The following is a 16903-nucleotide window of genomic DNA, read 5'->3' as shown; positions in this document are numbered from 1 at the left end:
ATATATATATACCTTCGCTTCTGCTTCCCATTATTCATTACTTCATTAGTCATGTTAAAAGAATTTGTTATGGGATTGTAAAGATTTCCTGTTTTGTTTTTAAGTTTTAACCACACTGCATACGTTGCTTTTAAATAGTCGTATCGGTTTTTCATTTGTTTTTTGTCGACAACAAAATTATGGTTTGTTTTCAATTTCTTCCCGACCACAGCCCATGAGCTCGTTTTTAGGCCACTACCCTCCCAGCCATTCTTGTTTTCAAAAAAGTTTTGTCCACCAATTATGACTTCCAACTAACCCTAGTTCTTTTATCTGTCATGTCTATTGTAAAAAAGAAAAAAAATAGCTAAATCATCCACATAACACACATTTACAAATAAATCAAGCATAAATGTGATTTCATCATATTTTCAACGACATATAACAATCTTTTATAAACAAAAAACACATTATGAATTGATTTTATAAGCATGCAACAATCTTTTATAAACAAAAACACATAAATGTGATTTCATAATATTTTCAAGAGCATATAACAATCTTTTATAAACAAAAAAACACATTATGAATTGATTTTATAGGCATACAACAATCTTTAACAATCTTTTATAAACAAAAACATATAAATTTTGATCTCATATGCATATAACAATCTTTAATTTCTGATTTCACACAAACATTAGCAACATATTCAACATTTTCTGATTTCAGCAACCTAAAATATGATTTTATTCAAACATTAGTTCATGTCAAAAACACATTATGAAATCAGATTTCATAAACAAAAACACATTATGAATTGATTTTATGCTAATCCTTCAATCTAATTGAATCCAAGAATAATGAAAGAAGTAATTTCAAACTTTGATTTCATTCTGAAATCAACAATTTGACAACAAACATGAAGGGTTTTGTGATTTCAGGAAAATAAAGCAAAAAAAAACGGAGAAACATTACCTGCAGCCGAGCTCCTCACCGGCGTTGTGTGGTCATCGGCGCAGGAGGTGAAGTCGCAAGAGAAGATGCAGGCGATGGAGGCGATCGGCGATATTTGAATAGGGTATTGCGAAGGAAGCTGAAGGCGAGCAATCGCAAAAAAACGCAGACCTTATTTTCCAATCAGGAGATTTTTTTGGACTGACCGAATAAGTGGAATGGGGGTAGAATGGGCTGACCGAATCAGCTCTAATATGTCATTAACAAACATCCGACTGCTGACCGAGTCAGCAGTCTAGCACTGAGCGGACCCAGTAAGTTCAAATCAAACAGACCCTAAGTGTTTTATTATTGATTAAAAGGCAAAAAAAAAATGGTGATAGATTTTGATGTCATTTTTATCCAAAAAAAAAAAATCTAAAGTGACAACAAAAAAATCCAAAAAAAGAATACAAACTAGAATATTTAACTTTATGTTTTTAATAATGTTGGTATAACCGTATAGCATAACAAAAACATACCTAACATACTTCAAACGAAAAGAAATTAATATTAATGGAGGTGATTATTCTTGCAACGATGGAAGTGGTGATTAAAATCTCGATTTTAAAATCTTATAAGTGAAAAACGATCCCGATCACACTACGATCCCGATCTCACCTATTTAGTTTTATTGTATAGCCAAGTATCAAAATTTTGTATATTCAACTTGAAATCGAACATCACATGTTGCAAAAAATCTTCGAGAGCATCACCATTTTTTCAATTCCTCACGAGTTAGGTAGTGCACACCCATTATAATCCCTTTTGTGATCTTATGTCTTACTTGTACATTATCAAAATGATTGTATTTCTAATTAAGATGTTTAACTCTTAATATTTACGGGTTGTAGCAACAAAAATTATGGGTAAGACTTAAGACGGCTAGGAGTGGGCAACGGGCTCTCCTGTTAATCCGACATGACCTTAAGAAAACGCCGGTATAACGGCGCAAACACCGCGCCCCATAGTCGTTATACTGCGTTACGTTGCAATGCGTTATTGTGATAAGTATAGAAACGGCCCTTTTCGATCAAAAACAATTGCAAATGGTAATATTTTGAACCGTTGTTAAATGGTCAAAAACGTAAAATAATAATAATAATAATAATAATAATAATTTTTTCAACTTTTAACTCTTTTACACCTATATATATATATATATATATATATATATAGAGAGAGAGAGAGAGAGAGAGAGAGGAAGATAGGTTTAAATGTTTCCTACAAGTATTGTATGCATGTATGAACCAATGAGAATTTATCAATAATTTAATCATTAAATAAATTAATAAGGATAAATTAGTAAATAATGACTCTAAAATTATGATAATTGAGATAAATTGGGGATTTGATTTTAAAATCACCAAAATAAAATGAGGAAGAACGACCTGCCATCATCTCCTTATTGTCGACGATCCTCGTCTTCATTCACTGGCAATTCGGTTCTTCCGGTGATGTTCTCAATCCCAAGCAAACCTCAAAACAATTCTTCTTTCTATCCGGGAATACCTTTGTAGAATATATCTTACTAACATCGACCAAACTCTCTACACGCATTGAATTAGGGTTCTTCCATTTGGCTTTTGCGTCAATTGATTGATTCAAGTTTTTTTGTTGCTTAAATCTGATTGCAGGTGAGAGATATCTTGGTTGCATACCTCCATTCTTTACTGTAATCTACCTAATCCGACGAATCCATGTTTCAGGTTCAGACTCGATCAAAACCTTATCTGTTCCACCATTTAGCCGATGGCCACATGAATGCTCTATAATTTTCACATTTTCTCTATTATGTATGTATTCCTCTTATTTGAGTTTCATTTTCTTTGATAATTTATGTGAAAAGCTATCTCCCCCCCCCCTGATTCTTATGATTTGCTTTCGATCAACATTATTTTATTTAGGTTTACCTCTGTTGAAAATGTAATTAGGATGTGCTAAATTGCTAATGGAAACAATGGAGTCGAATATATCATTGCATCCAATCGAGATCACGATTAGCATTTCCAGACCCCTTTTTTCTCTTGATCTGCATAAATTTCCTTAAATTGGCAGCAGATTGTTGCTCAATGAAGAACAATGAGGATATTTGTTTTTTTATACGTTGAGCTTTTGATTCTCTATTATTTATATATGTTACACAAAAAGTGTTTGTGGAAATGCCTAAAAGAGAATCTGGCCATGTTGTATGTATTCTGTCAAAACTCTCAGAATGTCTGTTATTCTATTAGAATTCGATTTCAATCTTATTATTTTTCAAGATAGGGAAAGTTAAAAACATTGTAAGATAGGAAAATTAAAAAACATTCTAGTAGAATATGTTATCATTCTCCATTATATCGTTTCTATTAAATAAGTAATTTTTGTATTCTGTCAAAATTTATTTATATAAATGCATTCTATAAGAATGTCTTTGAGAATGTTTGTTAACAACAAGTATACTCACTTAAAGGGTAATACTAACGCATAATGCATGTTATTCTTTTAGAATGCCTCCAAGAAGGATCAAATATTGTTCATACAAGACAAAGACTTGGAATGCTCATGGTGAATGTATAGAATGTTACTCTTACATATTCGATTTTAATGGCAGTTGTTCTCATAGAATGCTCGATTTTAAGAAAGTTGATATCAAAGAATGCGTGAAAAGAACATAATAATCAAGTGCTTGAAGGTTAGATAATGGCATGTAGGATGAAGATGAACAATGGTCAATGATCTTTACAAAAGAAAGCACTGGCATTTAAAATATAATGATAAGACTATATGTTATAGTATATTCTGGTAGAACATTCAGTTAGAATAATCTACAAAGTGTGTTTGTTTTTTTTATTAGTGAGTGTTTCATTATGATAGAATAATATATTAATATTTTTATTTTTTAAGAATGTGATGACAAAAATTTAACTTGTATCAAAAAATTTGTTAATCTTAAAAAGTTCATTCAATCAAAAAATGTTGTTATTTCATTTGAAAATGATATGATATGATATTTTAGTAGAATGTAGCATTCCAACCAAATGTCATTCTGACAGAATAAATTCGGTTATTATCAAAAAATATGTTAGAATTAATATTAAATTACTTTTAAAAAAATCTGATTTTTAAAAGTAGGAGAATTAATTATCTCTAAATTTCCGAAAATTTCCTTTTTTAAATACAGTTCATTGTCTAAAATACCCTTATGCTGAAATTTGTGTGATTAAATTGATCTAATTAGTTAATTAATATGAAAGCCTTTCTTAAATTACCTCAAATGATTGGCTTAGAATCAATTTCACAGACACATAATACTTAGTAAAATCAAAATAACCTAAACATATATATATATATATATATATATATATATATATATATATATATATATAACTTATTTTTTTATCTACATTCTCATATCAAACTATCTTATTTCAAATCTTTAAAAAAATTCTCTTTTCATCACTAAGGATCAAAACCCCAACACTCCTCCTCCAAACACAAATACATCTCCACCTTTCGGTTTTGCACAATACAAATTGTACACGAACATAACACTCAAGGCAACCTTTTCAATCTCGCCTCACCCCTACCACAATTCCCTACAACCCTTCCATAAAAAAAATTCAACACATTCGCTACAATGCAATAAAATACTACACAACCACCCACCCAAGAAACGGTACCCGAAACGCAAGCGGGGGAGCTGAAAAAAAAAACAGCCAACAAAGGGAGAGCACGAAGGAAAGGGAAAGCGGTTACGGTGGAACAATCGGAAGACGAACCTCTAACATGGTGGACTTGGTGCAGGACATCAAAAAATGCAACGCAAGGAAACAATATGAGAAAAGTTACTTTTTGGGAAGCCGTGATCGGGAAATTTCGGACCATTTTAAAGAAGGATGCAAATTATCGCAATCACGACATGTTGAGTAGCAAATGGACTCAAATGAGTAAGAAGTGTGCCAAGTTCAATTACGTCTAAAACAAACTTTCCTCGCACGAACATCGACCTCAATGCGGACACGGATGAGATATCGGACGACTTGAACGACATTAAAGAGATCTCCCCGCCTCGACGACTGATAAGCTGCAACAAAGTGAGGCGTGCTCAACGACACGCAGAGGACGGCGAAAGTAGACGTCGAGAGCAAGCCGAAATGAAACAAAAAATTGACGATCATAACGAAATCGCACGTAAAAGATATGAGTTGCAACGGGATCATTTGGAGTTCCTTCGTCGTGAAGTCGAGGAAGATCACATTGCGAAAGATTTGGCAATTCTTCAAACTAGCGAAGAGAATATGTCACCAAGACGGTTGGAGGTGCTCCGAAAAATGAATGCGAAGATCGAGCGGAAATATTTAGACGAAGATTAATGTATCGGTTTTATAGTTTTAAATTTATTATGTTTTCGGTCAATGTTTTTTTTCGTTGTAATGTCGTTTTTATTTTAAAATGGTATGTTTAATTAAGTATTTATTTTAATTATGTTTTATTTAATTTTTATGTTTTTTAAAAAATATTATGACATAAATTAAAAAATAAAACAAAATAGAAAAATAGAAATTAAAAACATAAAAAAAAAATAATAATAATAAATAATAGGTGTTATCACATGTTATTTGGTATTGTCCATTTTCACGTTGAGTGTTATAACACCCAAAGTATGACTAGGAAGATGAAGTGGACATTTTTGGTGTAATAACATGAATAACATGTTGCCCACACCCAATAGCCAAGTGAAAGTTGATTACATTATCTTGCGAGCAAATATGGTAATGAGTTCATTTTTGTAGGATATTACGATCACGATGTTGGAAAACGTAAAACGATTTTATAAGTAAGATTTCAGTGTTGACTACTTTGGATGGAATAGTTGCAAAATGAAACATGCAGCCAACAATGTGAGAATACACACCAAGTTTGCTTCATGTTATGATATTGTGAGTAAAAATATATATCTTTTTAGCAGCTCATTCCATTTGAATAATGAACAAATTTGATAGGCAGCTCGATAAAGCCAAAAAAAAAAAAGATGATGTTGCAAGAACCAAAGTTAATATTGGATTCAAACATGGCGACATATGTTCAAGATACAAAACACAAATTTTAAAGATGGTTGAAGAACAACAATATCAATAAATTCCTACTATTAATGATCTTGGAGGATGTGAATATTTATACCAAATTACCAATTGTGTGTTTTTATTTGAACCAGTATTGTAATATGTATGCGACTTGTGTATTTTTATTAGTAAAATAACAACAATAAAGGAAAAACAAAATAAAATATTATTGAATTCAACTATAAAGTGAATGGTAAACAGGTTACATATGATATTGAAATAATTTAGAAAACATGAAACAAGTGATGAACTTATATATATCTTAAAACCTCACCCCTCCTGTGGTTTGGTCAACATATATTTACTGCTTGTACAACATTGTGTAGCTAAAACAACCAAACTATATCAATACTTGATTAAATAAATCATAAATCACATCTCAATATCGTCAAGGTCTGGCAATGGGAACCTAAGTATTGCAGCAATTCCTGTCAGCTGTGCCAGTTCTGCAAAATCATGCAAAACCCATATTATATTATATCCTTCATGTTTCAAATTAAATAAAAAGCAAATTACATTTTGGTCCTTGAGTATAGCTGTAATTTACTCAATAAAAAAAAAAGCTGAATACACGCTGTTAAATGGGATAAAAGAATAAATTCGATAAAGATATACTTACGCTCCCCAGAAACATGCATGGACGAAAAGATATGAGCGTTGCCCCCAGAGTCTTTGACCGTGTTGACAAAATTCACATATTTTTGCCTTGTTGCTACATCAGAACTCCTGTAACCATACATTTAATAAAACTCTGATTATATTATTAAACCCTTTAAAATAAGAAAATTTCAATCAACATGGAATAAAGAAGAATTACAATGAACCAAACACGTTTCGTAAAAGTAGGATTGTTTTGATTAGTTTTTGAGTAAATTACAATTTTGATCTCTGAGTTTAGCTGTGAATTTTTCGGTTTTGGTCGCTAAAAGAATTGGGTAGTACTTTTTTTCATTATTTTGAAGTTTTGGTCCCTCGATTGTCTAAGTTGACAGCCCAGCTGTTCATCTAAATGCCCATTTTGCCCTTGGACCAAAGCTGAAAAAGCAGTATACTTATTAATACTGTGGAAAACTGTATGATTTATATTTGTATCAGTGTATGTTCTTCAGATATAACATTTTTAACAAAATAATATATTTCAAATATTATAAACCTTAATTATATATAAAAAAAAAAAAAGGAGCAAACTACGTATTTCGTCCCAATGTAGACTGTTTTCTTCAGTTTTGGCCCATGGACAAAATGGCCATTTAAAAAAAACAAGAATGGTCTTTGTGTTATACCCCCCCAAAAAATTGCAGGTTCAATAAAGCTTTTTCTTTGTTTCAATCTTGTGAGTCCTTATGTTTTGATTTTGTTAAATGACCTTCTTACCCTTTTCAAATATATTTTATCTTTTCCAGGACATGATTTTACAGATTCCCATTTCCATCTTCCTGTCAAATTACTTTTTAATGAAGATGTAGTGACACACTTACATTTATTTTTGCAAAAAAGAAAAATCCCAAATAACTCCTATTTAAATCGACCTAAAAAATAGTATTTCAAAAATTAAATTAGAAACCTGAAAAGGTCATCAGTGATAAGTAATGTCTGAACAGCCATTCTTTCATGGGCAACCTCAACATGCTTTGGTCCATAACATGCACGATGTGGATCCTGCAATAATATCAAAATGACTATCTGCATATGTTTTAAGGACTAATTTACAATACTGCCATTCCATCAAAGTTGGAAACTTACATTAGTAAGCATAGTGAAGAAATCCTTGAGAACTCGCACCTCTTGGGCTGCTTTTGTATCTTTGATAATATTCATCACATTTGGAGCATCAAGAACCTCTCTTAAACTATGTCTGTGCAACAAACAAAACAACAAATGTTACTTAAATATGACATTAAAAATATTGAAGAAATGAAATATAAGAAAAATCCATACTTGTATCCTGAAGTGGAGTGTACAAGAATGATGCGTGATTTGTTCTCAATTATGTCCCTCAAATTTCTCCTTTCTGCTTCCAACATTAAATGCCGATGAAATTGGTCCTTACTGAATCCTGGACTTGCAATTACAGCACATCGAACAACCTTGAAGTCAATATGCTTCACAAATGCCTGCAAAAAAATATTTTATTTTTTTTTCATTTGTATAAATGAAACTGAAACTGATGCAACAACTCTGAGTCAACTCACCTGTAGGACATTCTCATAGAACTTATTCAAAGCCTGTAATGCAAAACAATCAATGTTAACTTAAAATAATTTAAGAACAATGATTTAACCTTGAAAAAAAATGAGTTAATCCTGTTACATACTTTGTCATAACCAGCTACAGAAGGCCCATGTTTGCGAGGAATTGAAGCTTCTATTCGAGAACGGGTTATGGTCACACTAATTTAAAAAAAAAAAAAAAAAAAAAAAAAAAAAAAAAAAAAAAATTAAAAGATTAAAGATACAAAAAATTGATTCTGAGTGTATATTGTAATTATTTTACCTTTTACCCACAAGGAGAATATGTGCCAATCCTTCTTGCATAAGCACCACTGCCAGATCAGCACTGGCAGAAGGATCTAAATCAGGAGAAAAAAAAACCATCAGAGTGAAAAAAAAAAAAAAAAAGATGTGATTTTTGTAAAATTACAAAAATGCACCTGCAGCTTGTTGAAGTGCATCTATGGTGAGTGAGTCCCATAACACCTTTCTTAACACAAAAGGCCGATGCAGTTCAATTTCAAGTGTATGAAACTGCCCTATCTGCATATGAAAAAACATGAGGTAAACAAACTTGACCTAGAATATGTTAACATCCCACAGGGGTAAGGGTATTATAGTAAAATCACGGAACCTACTTTAACATGTTCGTTTTCTAGAATGTTCTTCCCACGTATTCTCAGTACAGCACCTTCCTTGTCATAATCAACATTCTGCAAAACAATTTCACAAATAAAAATATTGTTAATATATTTTAATATGACCTCATGAGAATTCAAATGCCATAAACCTACCTTACCTCAACTTTGATTTCAAGTTTTAGTTTCACACGTTCTGCTTCTCTTGATCCAGAAGCTGCTTCTCTAAGAACTTTTCTAGAACCACACAAAGAAATATAAAAACAGATGTTAGTTCCTGAACGAAGATTCTTATTGTTTTTTAATTGAATATATATATATATATATATATATATATATATATATATATATATATATATATATATATATAGCTGTATAGGATGTCATTTGATCAATAGAATAGAAATCTGGAAAGTGAAAGATGATAATGAGATGGCGAGATGAAGAAAATAGAGATAAAGTTAGCTGCTTACAAAAAGATGCCCAATTTTACTAACACAGTCAATAGAAATTCTGTCTATTTCACATGTGGATGTTGCACAATCACTCTAATCTTGAGAATATTTTAATGTTTAATGAAGTAAAATTGGGGTTTATGTCGGATTAGTTGTTAATTTAATTTTCCAAATGCCAATGCCTGCCAAATCTAGCTCTACCCTATAATTCTATATAAAGGGTTGAATGTAAACCTTTATAACACCTTGGAATTAATAAGAATCCCTTTGGGACTTATTCTTTTCTCCCACTAAAGCCTCAAACCTAGGTTCCTGTTTGACAACTCGGCAGATCAATTAACGATTTGTAGGTTATCTAACTAAACTAAAGTCTCAACCCTATGTTTGTATTTGACAACTCAGCATATCAATTGAAGAATTGTGAAGATTATACTACCTCGCTAAGGCAATGATGTATATGTAGAATACAATTATTCGTTAATAACTAAGCTCAATCATATATCTTGCCTCTTGTAAAAAATCAAAAAACCAATATTATGTCCTTGTATAGCTGTATATTTTCAGAACAATACGCATAGAGTATAATGCCACTTATAAAATTATCTTTTATAGTTCCGTGTACCCTTCAACAACTAAATACAAACCTGATTGTAACAGCCATGACAGTATCACCCGGCGCAATTAAATTATAAGCGAGCCACAAATCGTCTGATTCATCGGGAATCATCTGTTTTGAAAACCCAGTTCGAGTTAGAAGGAATGATGAGAGGTTTTCCTCTTTATGTAATCGATGATGTAAAGAGGGTTTACCTTGACGCTGCCAGGGCCATTGGGAACAAAATCTCTCCGAACGATCTTCATCTCAACAACGGTTGTGCAGTTGTTTCGATTTTTCAAAGTATATATATGCTAGTTGCAAAGTGCAAACCCTTTCTTCAGCGTCAGAGGGGTAATATACTAATCGCAGTAAATTACAAAAGTAGTCCCTGTAGAATTGGTTATCATGCGTATTTAGTCCAGTCACTTTTTTGTACATCATCGACATGCTTGGGAGTTTACTTTCATACGAATTTGGTCCTAAAGCCCAAGGTAGTAGCCATTTTCAATGTATTTTGCTACTTTGATAAATTAGTAAGAATTTTAAATTTAAATCATACCCTAATGATTCAAAGGTTACCAAGCAACCCATTAGATTAGCCAAATACCCCAAACATGGAAAATAAAATAATTAATTTTATTCATACAAGATTATAAATGGTCAAATACCCCAAACATGGAAAATAAAATAATTAATTTTATTCATACAAGATTATAAATGGTCAAATACCCCAAACATGGAAAATAAAATAATTAATTTTATTCATACAAGATTATAAATGGTCAGACCAATGGGTTGAAGTCTGGTGAAGTTGGTCAACACCTTGTTGGGCCAGATCCCATTGATGGTGGGTTGTTCAAAGAAGGCCAAACAAGTGGAAATGTCCAAAAAAAATCCGTTTATATCCAAAACTTTCGTATTTTGCCGATTGTTTATATTGATTAGGAGATTTTACAATTGGAACGGGTTTGGGTGAAACCAATTTATAAGCCGCAATTCAAACCAATGATTTTCATATAGTAAAAAAAAAACATTATTTTCATTCATTATTTATTTAATTTTTTGTTTATACAAAAAAAAAAAAAAAGAATCCAAAAAAAAAATTGTTTACACAGAGTCTTAGAGTTTTTCTAAGTACGTCACCGAAAACAAATTCGGCAAAATACGAAAAAAATATGTTTTTTTTAACTGGTTTCAATCCATACCTATAGTTTGGATATTTTGCTCGGAAACCAATTTGAAAACGATCGAGAGTTTTAACAAATCCGGTTTTTTGTTAACCAAAACCAATCAGATTTGGGAAGGAAAAAAAAAACGGTTTGTGCACCTCTAAAACAAGTAATCGCCTTGTTTTAGTTTATGTTATGGGGTTGATCAACTTGCTGGACCTTTCGTTGATTCTACTGGGCCACTTGCTGCAAGCAATCTTCCTAGGCTTGAAAAAAGTGTCCAACATTTACCCAAAGATGCAGATGCTATTTATTGGGCTGTTGGCTTGTTAAAATTAGAAGGAAAAGAATATGGGCCAGAAAATACGGGGCCAACTGTAGCTACTGATGGAGCACTGGAAGATGTCTAATTTTAGCAACAGACCTTTTTACTTCCACTCCTGTTTGTCTGTTTCTGTAGTACTGTGGCATTCATGTACACTGTCGTAGCTGTTTACCTGCTGGGCATGGAACCTTAAAAACCCAACCCATGTAAAATACGACTTTTAAATGTATTAGAAAAAGTCCCATAAAAACTTCATTAAAAATTAAAAGTAGAAAGATGGTCAGTTTAATTCTAACAGCAAAACACACATGCACAACTTCAAACACACACACACAGATTAGACAAGGAAACTGCAAGTTCTTTGAACACAGTTTAATCAAAGAAAATAAAGCTCTTCAAACAAACCAACTAAATTCTCAAGACCAAACCAAAGCAACAAGAATAAAAGACTCATTAATTCAAGAAAGTGCAGAAGACACTTAAGTTACTTGACCCCAACAATTGACATGAGGAACTTGAGCTTGGCATTCACTTCATCTCTGTCTGAATTTGAATCCCCTTTAAAAGATGCCGGTGGCTCTACACCGGTGAACACATACAGAGCCTTCAGTTCCTCCATAAATGTTGCTTCACTTGGTGCTTTGTATCCCACAATCGCCCTCATTGCCCCTATCTTTTCCCAGATCTTCTCATCTTCCAAAACATCCTACAATACATACATAGTATTACATAACCAAATCAAGATTACATATCCACACTTACTTGTTCCTAAAGTTGTAAAATTTGACCTTAAACAACTAAAATCTTATAGGAAAAAAAAAATGTAAGAATTTACTGACCTCTCTGGATGGTGTTTTTCTATCGGTTTTAGAGGCGACTTTAACATTGTCTGAATCCAATGGTGCATGTCTGAAACCAGGAAGTGACATGACATCCTCATTGTCATCCACAGTGTTCTTTTTCAATTCATCACCACCTACAAGTTACAGGAATCAATCGAGTAGGTAGAAAAGTTATTGAGCATTGTAGAGTAAATACCTTCAAGAATCTCAAAGTCGATGCTTGTGTTTCTTTTATCAAACAAATCCAAGCCACTCTCATCGCCAATTTCTCTCGCATCTTCATCTGAATGAACCAAATGTTCTTTGTTTGTTTTCAACATGGCATCTTCACTTCCATCATTGGATGTTTTCTTCATATTTTCTTTCGTTGCTTTTGCATCGGACGCCTCTTTTCTGGTATCTCCAACCACTTCTCTTGCCACCAGATCTAATTCTTCAACTTCTCTTGAATTGAAATTATTTTCCTCATTTCCTTCGGACAAAATCACAACTCTATGCATCTCCTCATTCTTACTTCCATCCTTTACAAGTTTCTGGGATTCAATCTCTTTGACTATAACCAGTTGAGGTTCTATCATCTCAACATCATCCTTGTTTTCTTCAAAAACTTCATTCGAAGAAGCACTACTTTCATGTCCATCGATTGTCCCTTCATCTCTTAAATTTTCCAACAATCCAGTACTTCCCTTCACTATCTCTTCCGTTTCATCTTTGTTTACTTCCTCCTTGTTTCTTTCTTCCTGTAAACTATCATCTGTTCCTTCCAGATACTCTCCATCATCTTCTTCATACCCTTGCTCATCCTCACCACTGGAGTTTGTGGTCGACACCTCCTGTGTCTGCTTATGCTCATCATCAGCCATCTCGCTTCCTTCATTTATATCCTCCATTTGCTCTCTTTCCTCCACTTCAATATCATATTCTCTTTGTAGCACATCATCTTCATCTTCCCTTTCTTTTTCATCTTCATTCTCCTCCATTAAATCATGGTATTCCACTTGCACCACATTTTCAGGTCCATCTTCTCCTTTTGCTTCATCATCGATATAATAACCTTTTTCATCCACATCTCCATCTACATTTGTTGCCAAAGCTTCCACTTCTTGTTCACAACCATTGGGGCTCTCAGTCCCTTCTTCTGTTTCCCAGATTCGTGCTTCTTCCTCCTCTTGTGTCATATTTTCTTTTCTGAGCTCGCCTTCTTCATTTTCATTGGTATAATCATCACCACCCTCATGTAAGTCGAACTTGGAGTCAACTTCTTCTTCATCTGGATAATACTCCAGCAAAAGTGGGGATACGGATGCTGGGGTGGGGAATAACTTGTTCATGAGCGTATTGGTACAGGCGTAGCTCGCATATACAAGCCCAAAAGGGACAGAAAAGGCAACCCCCATAGCCGAGAAAACTAAGAGTGGAGGAAGGACCAGAGGTGCAGATGACATGACAATACCAGTAACGACCATCTTCTTTCCAATACTGTATCCCTTGTTCAAAATCCATTTCACCATGGTGGTTTCACCTTCTTTTGAAGGTGAATACTCTTGGATTGCCCATTCCGACTCTGGATCTGGATCTTGATCTTCCATGCTGATGAATTAAAACCAAGTGAAGTTCAATACTTCAATCAAATAGCCAATTAAACGTTATATATATAATGCTAACATTATTGTTGGTGAGTAAGTTATACCTATAAGAAACGATTACCCGGTTATTCTTTTCCCAACTGCATCAGAGTTCCTTTTTTCCATGAGAAACAACTATGTATGTTAGTTAATTGAAAGAACTTATCATTCGTAAACTCAATTGCACTTTTTCTGCGCTAATTTTCATACAAAAATTGCTAATTTGAAAGTTCAAATCCAACGAGGGCATGTATGATACGTAAAATCAACAAAACCACGTAAAATTTTGAAAATGAGACCAGAAATAGGATATACACCTGAGTATCGTTGATTCGTAAGCTTGCTGCGATTACGAAGAATGCAGATAGAGAAGTGTGAGTTGGTGAAAGGAAAAATGAGCATATGGGGTTTTGGAGAAAGTGAGAGTTGATTAGGTTGCGAAAAGAGAAGACACGCGTTGAGAGGAGGGAAGAGGGAATGGTTGAATGCAGTGAGAAGGTGACAGGCGTCTCCATACCAATGACGTTGATGGCGTATGCACTATGCAGTGTCTTGTTGTATAGGAGTTATCGATTTCTTTATCTTCATTGTCCGTTCTCTCTTTCCTTTACAAATATATAAAAAAATATAGATTGGTCACTCCTGGTCACGTTAGGTTGGTATATGACTTTCAATTGGTAACAGACTTTTTTTTTTCAATCGGTGGGTTGGTTGGAATTTTTAATTTAATGTGGTTTGTTAGATAAATGAACTAATTTACTCGATATTCAATTAAATTACAGAAATACCATTATATGTACATGGAAGGAAAAATGAAACAACTTGTTTAGTTTTTCGAACAAATTACTAATATCGTCCTTGTGGTTTGTTAAAATTAAGTTTTTGGTCCCTAACATTTTTTTCAATAAACTTTATTTTATTTCAATTTTGGTTTCTGACCAACATGAAAATACTTTTTTACCCTTTTTGATTTGTTTTTTTTTCACTTTTTTATTATTAATTTTATGTTTATTAATAATAATAAATAAGATGGACTCACTTCACACCCTTTTCTTCTCACATTTCTCCTAATTACCGGGTCTGTCTCTTTTCTACATAGAAAACCCTTAACAATCTCTACCATCACCTCCCTCCACCATCATAACCGATCACTGCCATCCTTCGTGTGTCAGCCACCAGAAACCACCATTAATGACCGCTAACCACCACCTACTACCATATTATCCCATCCCCCATTATCGGAAACCATCTCCGTCCACCTTTCCATCGTCGGAGATGTCAGTGCCTTCCACCCTATCACACCGTCGCCACTTACATCTACCTCCCCATCGCTTGTTGTTTCTTCTCTTTCCCCGCTATTTCTGTCGGCGCAACCCACTTCAAGAATCATTTCTTCAGAAAAAATTTGCGTCGTCTCTGATCTGCTTGTTCATCGTCGCTCTGAACCAGATCGACAAAGGCGTTGGTGGATGCTACCTGGTGGTGCGAATCAGATCCATATCTAACCTCCCAACGTCTTTCTCTACGACAACAATGACGGTGACAGATTCAGATCAAGAACTACTGGAAGATGAAGATCTGGTGGGGGAGATGTTGTAACAATTGGTAAAAATCGGTCAGAGATCGGCGGTCAAACCATTGCGAACCGTTATGTATTATTGACCAATTGTGTGTAATTTTTTGTTTAATATGTATATTAAATATATTATATTCATAATTTCTTTTAGAACATCTCAAAACATCTATCATTTAAGACCGAATCGAAAATCATCAAAAATTAAATTTATTGGTGACGTTAAAAATAAATTTGCGTATTAAGTATATTTGAGAGTTATGGATAAGATATTTGAATAAATTATGTTCTCCTTATTTCGTAGATATAAAGAGCGTCCAAAACAGAGGTCGTATGAGAAAGTTACGCCTCTTTAATGTTATAAAAGTCAGTATTAATCTGATTTTTTTAACCGAACCGTACACTATTTCATTTGGAATAGCTACGAGTCTCGTAGAATGTTTCTCAACATGTTTTTTAATTCGGATTATGGTATATTATTTTATTATATTATGTAATATTTTTAATCTCGGCCAAAGTCAGATTCGTAAAAATCTGTCGAATCCGAAGCAATTAACCACGAAACTTTAAACATTGATTTTCGGAGTTTGGTATATCAGAATTGAATTTCGCATGCATTCCTAGAATCACAACGACCAAGACAAAAAGCAGGCATTTTCAGAAAAATTTCACGAGACTATACGATGGCCCAAGAATCGAGAAACGTGATTTACGATCTATTGACTAAAGCTTGAAGTTATACTACACATGCTTTATTCCCAAAAATATCTACTAAAAAGTCAGCATTGACTTTCAATAATGCAGCTAACTTCAATAAGAAGTTACACTTCTCTTCCCTCACCAATTACAATCACTCAAACCTTCCTTCTCCTTTTCTTCTTTCTTCTCGAATCGACTTTCGACACCTCCCACAGGTGATACCATTTTTCTGGCCAAAGAGGTGGCATCAGCTTCTCCTTCGTTTGCTAAATTATCCCACAAAGAGCGCCTCCTATTCCTTTTGTATTTTTACAACACCACAACAACCGAAACCACCTTCATCGAAGGTATTCTTCTTGAGGTTTTCCTACAATACCAAGAGGGGTAGCAACCCCCTTCGTTCCTTGCTTCCTGACGAACATCAAACAACCCAATCACCCCTAAAACATTTTATGCCCTCATCTTCTTCTCCGATCAAAAGAGAACCCAGGAAAACCACCTTTTCCCCTTTCAAGTTTTGTTCACTACTAGAAAAACAGCCTTTTACGACGCTCATTGCGCGTCATAAAAGGCTCAGACGACGCGCAAATGCACGTCAAGGAAGGCCCTATCATAAAGAGAGACGACGCGCTTTTGCGCGTCGTCTAGAGACGACGCGCAATTACAACGCACATTTACAACACGCA

General features: G+C 33.7%; 2 protein-coding genes across 2 annotated transcripts; both read right to left on the bottom strand.

Moving 5' to 3' along the window:
* Positions 1 to 6226: 6226 nt before the first annotated feature.
* PEL1 (Eukaryotic release factor 1 (eRF1) family protein) lies at positions 6227 to 10310 on the bottom strand. The gene is made up of 13 exons (XM_079016270.1): positions 10197 to 10310; positions 10031 to 10113; positions 9093 to 9168; positions 8932 to 9006; positions 8734 to 8836; positions 8577 to 8652; positions 8398 to 8473; positions 8276 to 8308; positions 8022 to 8197; positions 7827 to 7938; positions 7648 to 7742; positions 6703 to 6809; positions 6227 to 6529 (listed from the first exon to the last, which is right to left on the bottom strand). Exons 1-13 carry the CDS (start codon positions 10245 to 10247, stop codon positions 6456 to 6458), a joined length of 1137 nt encoding a protein of 378 aa, XP_078872396.1. The 5' UTR covers positions 10248 to 10310; the 3' UTR covers positions 6227 to 6455.
* Positions 10311 to 11815: 1505 nt separating this feature from the next.
* Positions 11816 to 14439, bottom strand: LOC145068652 (uncharacterized). The gene is made up of 5 exons (XM_079015654.1): positions 14263 to 14439; positions 14011 to 14060; positions 12517 to 13910; positions 12318 to 12454; positions 11816 to 12184 (listed from the first exon to the last, which is right to left on the bottom strand). Exons 3-5 carry the CDS (start codon positions 13907 to 13909, stop codon positions 11963 to 11965), a joined length of 1752 nt encoding a protein of 583 aa, XP_078871780.1. The 5' UTR covers position 13910; positions 14011 to 14060; positions 14263 to 14439; the 3' UTR covers positions 11816 to 11962.
* Positions 14440 to 16903: the final 2464 nt, after the last annotated feature.

The sequence above is a fragment of the Lactuca serriola genome, chromosome 8 (assembly GCF_051521515.1).
Source record: "Lactuca serriola cultivar US96UC23 chromosome 8, Lser_US96UC23_V15, whole genome shotgun sequence".
NCBI classification, from domain to species: domain Eukaryota; kingdom Viridiplantae; phylum Streptophyta; class Magnoliopsida; order Asterales; family Asteraceae; genus Lactuca; species Lactuca serriola.
This window is presented reverse-complemented; position numbering and strand designations above follow the sequence as displayed.

Coding starts and splice junctions, on each gene's coding strand:
- PEL1 (XM_079016270.1), bottom strand. CDS start 10,247: ATGAAGATCGTTCGGAGAGATTTTGTTCCCAATGGCCCTGGCAGCGTC. Junction 9,169..10,030: donor GTCATGGCTGTTACAATCAG/GTTTGTATTTAG, acceptor GTGTGGTTCTAG/AAAAGTTCTTAGAGAAGCAG. Junction 9,007..9,092: donor AACTTGAAATCAAAGTTGAG/GTAAGGTAGGTT, acceptor ATTGTTTTGCAG/AATGTTGATTATGACAAGGA.
- LOC145068652 (XM_079015654.1), bottom strand. CDS start 13,909: ATGGAAGATCAAGATCCAGATCCAGAGTCGGAATGGGCAATCCAAGAG. Junction 12,455..12,516: donor CGACTTTGAGATTCTTGAAG/GTATTTACTCTA, acceptor TGTAACTTGTAG/GTGGTGATGAATTGAAAAAG. Junction 12,185..12,317: donor GAAAAACACCATCCAGAGAG/GTCAGTAAATTC, acceptor TATGTATTGTAG/GATGTTTTGGAAGATGAGAA.